We start from the raw sequence: 10,862 nt of genomic DNA, 5'->3' as shown, positions 1-10,862 counted from the left end.
AGAGTCGCATATCTATGTATGTTTTTTTATGTATGTTTGAAGATAATCGAACCAAATTTTCATCGTTTCGAGCCACTCACCCAATGAGTGTTTCTGCAAAATTTGGTGAAAATCCGTTCGGCCGTTTTCCAGTAATTTTGCAAACACACACACACACATACATACATACACACACACACACACACACACAGAGAGAGAAAAAGACGAGTGATTACAATACCGTGCTTTCGCTTACGTGCGTAGGGTAATAAAGTAAGTAATGTGCATATTCATTGTCGCTGGGCAACAGTAAACGAGATATTATTCACATAGACACATTTTCAAGGGCAGACTGATATTTAAATGTGTTACAATGTATTTCCTAAGGCTAACAAACAACAGAATGTAATTTCAAAAATATCTTGTGAGCTAATCCGCATTAGTTCGCCGTTTGCAGGCTGGAGTAAGTGAATTCTGAAAGCTACTGTATTAATTTCCCTTGATGCTAAGGTATACTTTTAACATACTTCGAGAGAAATTCCCCTTTTCAAATAGAAGAGAGAAAATAATCAGTGTTATTTGGAAAGGGGAATTTTGCCCCGTAATACCATAGGATTATTAAACAACCTTAGCGGGACGAAACTTCGGTTTCTTTGTAAATACTATTCTTGCTAAACAATAAAAATTTGTATTCTACGAAAAGTATATTGAGTAATTTTTCGCTTTATTCTAAAATTCTTTTTTATTACGACATAAATTTCTTTATGCTGGCAGTTTCGTTAGCATGCTGGCAACATGCTTACTGGCATTTCGTCCATCTTTACATTCTGAATTCAAATATTTTTTTCCCCTTTCCGGTTAGTGTTATGTCAACGTAATGGATGTGTAAGACATAAACTTCCCTTTCGAGACGAAACACAGTTTACATTATCAAAGTCGAGTTTTACAGATCATATTTTTCAGACTGAATTTATGTGTATACTACTTTTTCAGGAACTGAAATTTATGTTTAATTTGGGTCAAAATTTTAATTAGTAAAAAGCAGAATGTCCGATAATAACAAAATAATGATACGATACAGGTCTGTGTAACTAAAACTTTTCTTTCGTTCTTCCTTCTGTCTTTGAATTTGTTAACAGAAATGTGTATCTACAATTTAATAGAAATGTGTGCCTACAAGGCGGTGAGCTGGCAGAAACGTTAGCACGCCGGGCGAAATGCTTAGCGGTATTTCGTCTGCCGGTACGTTCTGAGTTCAAATTACGCCGAGGTTGACTTTGCCTTTCATCCTTTCGGGGTCGATTAAATAAGTACCAGTTACACACTGGAGTCGATATAATCGACTTTATCCGTTTGTCTGTCCTTGTTTGTCCCCTCTGTGTGTAGCCCCTTGTGGGCAGCAAAGAAATAAGAAATGTGTGTCTACTCTTAATGTGCCAGGAAGTGTAGGTTAGGTTGTATATATAGTGATATACAATACTTGGTTCTATATATTCTAAGACAGGATTGAGTTTTATTGAAGGTACAATAAATTGCAGATTGTCTGGCCACAAATTAGTGTGTTGACTTTTAAGTGAGATTGGATATTACTTGGATATATATACGGTAATCTTTTGTTTGGTTGCGCTGGCACTCCGTCGGTTACGACGTCGAGGACTCATTTGATCCGATCAACGGAACAGCCTGTTCGTGAAATTAACGTGCAAGAGGCTGAGCATTCTACAGACACGTGTACCCTTAACGTAGTTTCGAGGGAGATTCAGCGTGACACAATGTGACAAGGCTGGCCCTTTGAAATAAGGTACCACTCATTTTTGCCAGCTGAGTGGACTGCAGCAACGTGAAATAAAGTGTCTTGCTCAAGGATGCAATGCGCCGCCGGTTTTCGAACTCACGACCTTACGACCGAGAGCCGAATACCCTAAGCACTAAGCCACGCGCCCTGACTTAATTCTTTAGTCATAACATTGAAAGAAATAGTGATCCAATTGAAGTACATAATAATCCTTTCTACTATAGGTACCAAGAAGACTAGCGGATTACATCGACCCCAGTGCTTGACAGATACTTATTTTATTGACCCCGAAAGTTGACCTCGGCAGAATTTGAACTCAGAACGTAAAGACGGACGAAACGTTGCTAAGCATTTTGCCCGGCGTGCTAACGATACCGCCAGATCGCCGCATTCGTGAGGTAGACAATGATCCTTTCTACTATAAGCACAAGGTTTGCAATTTGAGGGGAGGGGATAATCGATTACATCGACCCCCACTACTCAACTGGTATTTAATTTCTCGACCCAGAAATTATGAAAAGTAAAGTCGACCTTGGCGGAGTTTGAACTCAGAACATGAAGACGGAAGAAATGCCACTAAGCAGTTTGTCCAGCGTGCTAACGATTCTACCAGCTCGCCGCCTTAATGACGTAGATAATGATAAAAAATGTGACACGGAATGAACAGAATTAGAAGAAAAAATCAGTCGGAACAGGGTGGTGTGACCGGCCAGGATAGAGATCAGACAGTGTAATTAGAAATAAACGATGAAATTAAAGAGATATATTTTGATAATCAGCTTTTCTGCTTAGAAAATCACGCCAATTAATGTCAAATATGATCTATATTTTTATGAATCCATCTACATTTTTTGTCTGGTAGCGTTATATATAATATTGCTGGTTAAGACAGGTTTGATCACAGTGCAAAATTCTAATTGGTAACGTGACTTATCACTAAAAAAAATATTTACGTTTCACTTTGGACAATATTACACGTTTTCACATTCAAACAGATTAAATGATAGTGCGGGTAGAGTTAGTTGAAGTGGGGTTGCGTAAAACTATACTTTTAATTAAAAGTTTATGCATGTATACTTACACTAAGTGAAAAAAGATCCCTAACTGAATCGATTTCATATAAAATTTGCTTGAACCATAGTTCATAAGCTGAAACGAAATTAAATAGATATTTTGTTAGAATGAGTGATAATTGGTAGTATCAAAATATAATTCATAAAGAAAGAACAACAAAACTATTCATTATAACATAATTAATTTCCGTATTTGATTACATATAAGACCTACATTTTTCTCAAAAGAAAAATCTCAGAAAATCACCCTTAGTTCAATATGCGAAGTTGGGCCTCCCATAAGCTTTAATGCGCTAAAGACATTTTTCTTCCTGAACATACGCTGATGAAATTGGGGTGCGTCAAATGTACCCGTACATCTTTTATGCTATCAAATATGGTATGTAAGAGGTGATATTAGCAGCTTGGGCTCTTCTGAATTATTAAATTCAAATTTTTCATTTCATTTTATCTAGTTTCAGCTCTTGAGCTGTGGCCATGCTGGGGCACCGCCATGTTGACTTTTTTTTTTTTACTTTTTACAAGACATTTCCAATGATACCATCTCCAGTTATCTGGAGTTACACATTCTTTTATTTATTCACTGCTTTATCACCTTGACGTAAAATGGTTATTAAGCATAACTCTAATAGCCTTCTGAAGTATCTACTCTCGTTAGTGTCTAAATATCGTTGAACGCTTTCTCACGTCAACAACTCCCAAACATGTCCCAACCATCGCCATCCCATGTCCCGTTCAACTCGTCTGGTCATCCGTCTGTTGACTGTCTAATCGAGGCAACGCACTTAACCTCCACCCACCCCTGCCTCACAGCACCTAAATTTCTTTTCCCCTGGTGTTCAAGTCAACAAACTCATCGGAGCTCCTCAGTTTTATGCCGACTGCAGCAAAAGTGTATTAGTTCTCGATTAGCCTTGAGATAAAGTGGATCACTGAAATCGCTCTCCTATGAATGTCCCTTCACACTACCAACTCCTATAACCTGAAAAACCTCACACCTCTTCTCTTATAAGAATCTGCTCCAATCTCTAGAAATAGGTTTGCACTTTTGAGATTTTCGATATTATGAATATTGTTACATTTGACATCAATGTAGAAGGTTCTCATGAACATTCTACCGAGGTTTTCCGCCTATGGACTCTATTGGTATCTTATTTCTTAGACAGTAAACTTTCTAGCAGACCGCAGCATTACAGCGCACGTGAATAGACTCTCTCCCATCTACTTTCTAACAATTCTGTTCAGTAATGTAACCATCACACACGCACACGCACAATTTTTTTTCTTGCATCAACAGTATTTTCTTTCTCACTTCCAACAACATTCCCTTCTATCCAGATGATATCGCCCTTCATCTCGCCTTAAACTGCTGCAAACAGGTGTTATTCACATGCAACTTAAACACCTCATCCAGATCTATGTCACCTCTGTGAAAGGAATGCTTTTTGAAGAGAACACGATAAACTCGTTACTTTCAACAAAGACTAGAGGAAGGAAATACCTTCTAGTCATAAACAACATATAATTAAAACCTTCAAAGTCACTACAAACGCTAAGCCCCATTGTTTTTTTATGATCTCTCACAAATACTCCATATATATTACGTTGTTAAAGCTGCATCATCAAAAACCGGCATTACTCTTTAAAACCAACTAGTACTTCAATCTCAGTCAGTTACTAACTCTCGAGAAAGTACAAATAAGTGGGGCGATGCTGCAGCTATGCCCTTAAGCCATGTAGACCACATTCAAAGGAGAACCATTCAATGATTTTGTGACAGTTCACTCACGAAGACGCTACAAATTAATCTCACAGACTTTACTCTCAATCTCAGCTCCCTCTTTCGCTACTACAATGGACTTTGCACTAATTAGTTACTAAATTGGATAGAAAGGCAAGTCAAAATGGATAGTGAAAATTTATATAGCACTTTCATTTTTAATGAGCTGCGGTTCATCAAGTCTAAAGAGAAAACTGGCTGAGATGTTTTTGGTTTGGAATTTGTCTGTAGTACTGCACAGTATCCATGACAGATGTAGTTAATACGCAATGTTCCAGAGATTGCTATGAACAGCCTTAAGTAGTATCATATAGTTCAGTATTTCGTTAGTATGTATTTCTTAATTTGAGTACTCTAGTAGCATAGGCCATGGACGAGTCTCTATTTACACTAACACACCAGAGCGTACCGAAAATTGTGGAATTAAGAGCCACATTCTTATATGACTTATTTTAATAATAAACCAACAAGGGAACTTTTACGTGGTCTTCGAAATGCTACTTACAATAACCTTATACAAGACATTAAATACTAGTCTGGAACAGAGTATCCCATCCCCTAAAAAAAGAAAAAAAACGATTGGATTGTACATAACTTAACGGACAAATTGAGGCTAAACAATAACGACAGTTTACCTTGATGAGTAATGATAAATAAATGTTCATCATGAACCGGTTCACCCGCTTCAACGCTGACTGGAGTCTGACATTTCAGGAGTCTGTTGAGCTGCAAAAGAGGGATAAGAATTAGAAAGGTAACTAATGCAAAGCAAAACCTTTCAGTTGGTGTTTAAACAATAGTTGAATATGTATCTACATAAATTACTGAGCTTTCGAATCACATGCGAGATGACTTATAATGGATATTTAGTCGGTCCCTACTTTGACTTTTTTCAAACGGAGAATCGGTGTATGATACTATTGCTAAAAGAACATTATTCTGATACAAGGTGATCGGAATCGCTTCACCGACTTCAACACTGGCTCGTGTTTTATATATAAAAAGTTCATTTTCCTGTAAGAAATAAGGAAAACGATTCGGAAGATGCTCTTTCCAATTAATTATTTGCCTTCCATCAAAACCAGTCTATTCTACCGACTTCATAACGTCACACCTATCGTAATAATTGTCCTTCATTCTGCGTAACACTTCATTTTCAAATTTATATTCTACCTTCTATTTCCTATCATTTTCACCCTCTTTATTAAAAGAGGTAATCTTAAATATAACGAGAGTGGATAAAGCCATGTGTGGACACATCAGGTTAATGAGTTTAGTCTGATACGTGATTTCCTTTCTTAGTTAAAATATATTCTTTACATTACACTATCTTGGGGGAACGACATGAACATCAAATTGAATTCACTTTCACCTAATAGTCCAAGGATATTTTTTGTAAACGCATGAGAATGACCGATAACACTGACTTTAGTATTTAATTTATCTCCTGCGAGGAGATTTAAATGACAAATTCCAAGAAATATTATCGTGTCGCCAATATCATTGTTGTCGCCAAGAATTTTTCTAACTTGGCGTCACTTAAGTCTTACTGACCATCTCTCAGTTTTACGGAATCGGCCAATTGACAAGTTAAATCGTCAGTTATGATCACTAGGTCATGGTTTGAACTCGTAATTGTAAATTATGAATGGTTACCATTCCTGACTAGGACATTGGCACCTGTATATGACAATGTTATGATAATCTATAAATTTATGCATCAAAATATAAATACGAACATTTATAAGTTGTGGAATATCCACGGGTGTCATCAGTTATAAATTAATCAGATCCTAATCAGGAATGATTACTATTCATAAGTTACAGTTCAGATCATGACTTAGTGATCATAACTGACGATTCAACTTGTCAATTAGCTAATTCCGTAAGAGAAATTCTTGCCGACAACGAAAAACATTTCTCTAAATTTGACCAATGAAATTTTAGCAAAGGAAGTTGAAAACATTATTTGAAAAGTTTATGGTGTTTTCCACAAAATCAATAGAATAAAAATGTTATGTAGAATTTACGATTACAACAAATTAACCAATTAAAAGGTGAAATGGATTATCTTTTAGTGAATCAGCTTTAATTCATATCCAGTGATCTAACTATTCAAATGAGACTTTTCTTACCTATATCTGGCATTCCATTCTGTATCAAACATCTTATCAACGTCACATATTGACGTCCCGCTTTCGTCTTGGTACGCACCATAATTAAATTAAACGTGACTGATTAAGCAGTAATGTTGATTACAAGAAATAAATATCATTCCATATTGATTAATTGCTTAGTTATAATAAATATATTGTGAGAAATTTAATGATAAAGAAATATTTTCAGCAACATGGAAACATTCCACAGCTTTTTTTCCTATTAAAACCATTTCATGTTATTCATATTCATCACATTAATATTTATCATATTTAAACAAATTTTTAATTACTTTGGAATTATCAGTCAAGTTTAACCTAATTCTGTTGAGTACCAAGATGAAAGTTAATATATGGCATCCATAAAGTATATAATGCAGAAAAGAAAGCTAAATATAGATCAGGAAACACCCAATTGAATTGTCTGGTTATTTTTAAACATTGCATATAAATCAAAATTGAATCACCAAAAGATAATCCTTTTGACCTTTGTAGAAATTATTAAAGATTTGTTCTAAACAAAAATTCCACAATTTCAAAAACTGAGTCATCAAAAGACAATCCTTTTCATCTTTTAATTAGTTGAAGATTTAGTCTAATCTGGAATTCTGCATAGTAATTTTTATCGTATTGGCTTTGTAAAAAATCCCAACTTTTCGAATAATATCTTCAACTTCGTTTGCTAAAACTTTCGTCGGTTAAATTTATAAAAAACGTTCACCGATGACTAAATATTTCTCTAACTTGGTATCGCCTCAGTTTTACAGTCAATTACTCAGTATTAAGGAATCGGTATAAAATGGATTATTGATAAATCGTCACTTTTGAGCAATAAGTCATGATCTGAACACGTAACTGTAAGTCACGAACGGTTAATCACTGATCATTCATGACTTATCATATTTGACTTATAAATACCTAGTCGAGCCCTGGGTGCCATGTTTAATAAATATCATCTTGATTTTGATGCATAAATATATAGATCATCATAACATAATTACACTGTGTTAAGGACTTCGATTATGTCTTCACTTTTGTTCCATAGCTAAGGTTGATTAAAGCACACAAACACATGTAACACTTTTCTACTCTACGCACAAGGCCCGAAATTTTTGGAGAGGTGGCCAGTCAATTAGATCCACCTCAGTACGCAACTGGTACTTAATTTATCGACCCCGAAAGGATGACAGGCAAAGTCGATCTCAGCGGAATTTGAACTCAGAACGTAAAGACAGACTAAATACTGTTAAGCATTTCGCCTGACGTGCTAACCACTCTGCCAGCTCGCCGCCTTAACGCAAGCACATTTAATTGTCAAGTAAAATTGTTTTGTAATGTTAAAAAGTGTCCTATGTGGAACAATAATCTGCGTTAATTATAACCAAACAACTTGTAGCACAAATCTAACCCCTATCTAATGAAATTAGATTGAAAAACAGATTACAAATTAACTTCTCAACACTGTACCTTGAGGGAAAACTAAGCATTAAAGGACATTGATCAATTGATCGATTCATCAACTGAATTTTTTTTTTTTTTTTTGCGCTTAATCTAAAATTCATGCATCGATTTTAAGAGAATAATTATAGAAATATTGTGTTTAAATCCATAGATGGCTATACTTCTACATATGCTGTACCTAAATTAACACAAATGCGTTTGATCTGTTTGATTTCTTGCAGCACAATATCATTTGCATATTCAAAGCAGCTTACCTTTAAATATTCTGAATAACTCAAAGGTATTTTTGATTCTTGTTTTGATGACATTTCCAAAAAGGCTTTCAGCAGTGGCACAAATATCTAAAAGTAAACAAAAATAAAATTCAGTCTAAACCTTTCGAAGGAAATCATATTGAACAATTCGGTAAGCTTCATTGCTTAATGATTCTAATCTGTCATCACAGATTTACCTAATTACCAAATTGCTTTCAAAAGTTGCCTAGCAGAGTTAACGCCTTTTTTTTATGTCTGCTAATACGAAAAGGGAAAAGAGGAAGAAGAGAATTTCTTAAAACGATTTTAGACCAGCTACAAATCCGCATGACATGTTGGAAACCCAACATGAACGGCAAACAAATTATTCATGACAGTAACAGAATTTGAATATCTGAATATAATTCATGCAATATCTTGAACTGACTTCAGACAAAAGTCAAAGTCTTCGTTTTTATGCACAAGGAATAATATACATCTCATTTTCATGCAGGTTCCAAGGAAAAGCATATAAAAGTCTCCCACATAAATCTCATATATCCATATATCCTTCTCTTCGATACAAGTGACCAAGTTATCGAGGAATTTACAAGTATTGGAGAAGCTAGAGAATACTCGTTTTGAACAGAGTTGTTCTTATCCTGAATATAATTAAAAAAACATATCACATGTCCATTACCATTTCACAAAATTGCATAAAAGCAAAAGCAAAAAAAAAACTCCCTCAACATTCACCAGATAGTGCACATCAGACGCAGCAGAGGTCAAGACTGAGAAAAAATATCAAATATGTTGATAGCGATGCACAGCTTTGCCTTATTGTATACTTATCACTTCCACAGCCATTCCTTCGATTGGAATATTGACTTTTAGCATTGTGAAAAGAGTTTCGAAAGAATCAAATCAATGACAGAAAATTCCAAGCTAACTGCTAATTGCCAACACACCAACACACCTTGTCTCTTATGCAACAACATCTCAGTAACAGTCTAAGGCCTAATGCAGGCACGTTATCCTCTCAAATTGAGCTAGTCTGATTTGAATGAATAACGTACAAGTAAGCAATCGAAAATCTGTCGTGTAACCAACGCTCTGCTGCATGCGTATTCACGACACTTACGTTTTAATATCCCGCTTAACTGGTCTTTCACTTCAGGATCAGAAAATATACATTTTTCAACACCTACTAACTCTCTGCAAAACTGAAGTGGGACCCACAGTGGCGAACTGCTCCTACATTTGGGGTGATACACATGCAGTTATCCAAGACCTTATCAAAAAAAGCCACCTAACTGATTAGCATGAAATCTTATAGCAACACATTCCGATCTCTTGCCAGAAAACGCTGTGCTTGAAGAGGAGACAAACAATGACAGACAAAGGGATTAAGACGATTACACCAACCCTAGTACGCAACTGGTACTTAATTTATCGACCCCGAAAGGATGAAAGGCAAAGTCGACCTCGGCGGAATTTGAACTCAGATCGAAACGGCAGACGAAATACCGCTGAGCATTTCGCTTGGCGTGTTAACGTTTCTGCCAGCTCACCGCCTCTCCACTTACTCGTTTCTGCTCACCTCATTATCTACATTCTATTCATCCATCAAACCCGGCACCAAGCACTGCTACCAGTTTTTACTTCCCAGACAATCTTTCCTTTGTATCTCCTTCTTATGTTTCCAACAGTCGTCAGCTTTGAATTATTCAAGAGAAATATTAACAGCATTGATCTCACCTGTATTGAAAGGCATGAGAAGACTAAGAACCCAGCCCTTACATAAGATCAATACAATAGAAACAAAAACTTTAAAAACTACACCCCTCAGCACAGTAGTCACCAATGGCATTGCAACATTGACGAGTGATTCATTATATGCTGTTAAAGACGAAGAGACTCCACAAAAGTGAATTGATATAGGTAGACTACAGAAAATTATGCCCCACCTCCACTAAATACACATAATATTTCAATCAATATTCCTTGAGAATATCGATTTTTACTTTTATAAAGTAGATGTATCCAGATTAAAGAATCAAGTAAATGATGCTGTAACATTTATAACTTTGTTTTCTCTGGGTCATAATTGGCACAAATGAACTGGAAGCACTTAAGCTAAGAGTTAAACCAGGTCAATAGGTCGGTTTGTCAGGATTTTGGTGTTTACTATCCAGTATTCACATTTATAAACTCAAAAGTTCTGAATTCTTATTCAAGATTATGTTTCGCCCAAATTCTCGTGTCAGTCTCTCTCTCTCTCTCTCTCAGCGTTTTATTGAATCTAAAAACCTTCCCAGGCTGTTACTCAGATTTTCATGTAAGTGATTATCAGGCAAAAGCGAACGTCTGCCTTTTCGGGTGTTA

At 35.8% G+C, this 10,862-nt stretch overlaps 1 protein-coding gene across 2 annotated transcripts in view; it reads right to left on the bottom strand.

Moving 5' to 3' along the window:
- Nucleotides 1-10,862, bottom strand: part of LOC106876061 (tryptophan 2,3-dioxygenase) — a 92,700-nt gene that overhangs the window by 57,836 nt on the left and 24,002 nt on the right. For both annotated transcript variants that reach the window (XM_052969833.1, XM_052969834.1), the window contains exons 2-4: nucleotides 8,499-8,585; nucleotides 5,263-5,353; nucleotides 2,856-2,923 (exon numbers count right to left, since the gene is read on the bottom strand). In XM_052969833.1, coding sequence (XP_052825793.1) covers nucleotides 2,856-2,923; nucleotides 5,263-5,353; nucleotides 8,499-8,552 — 213 coding nt within the window. In that variant the 5' untranslated portion in view covers nucleotides 8,553-8,585. The remainder of the gene's footprint in view (nucleotides 1-2,855; nucleotides 2,924-5,262; nucleotides 5,354-8,498; nucleotides 8,586-10,862) is intronic.

Source organism: Octopus bimaculoides, chromosome 7 (assembly GCF_001194135.2).
Source record: "Octopus bimaculoides isolate UCB-OBI-ISO-001 chromosome 7, ASM119413v2, whole genome shotgun sequence".
NCBI lineage: Eukaryota > Metazoa > Mollusca > Cephalopoda > Octopoda > Octopodidae > Octopus > Octopus bimaculoides.
The sequence above is the reverse complement of the archived record's forward strand: the minus strand, read 5'-3'. Positions and strand labels throughout refer to the sequence as shown.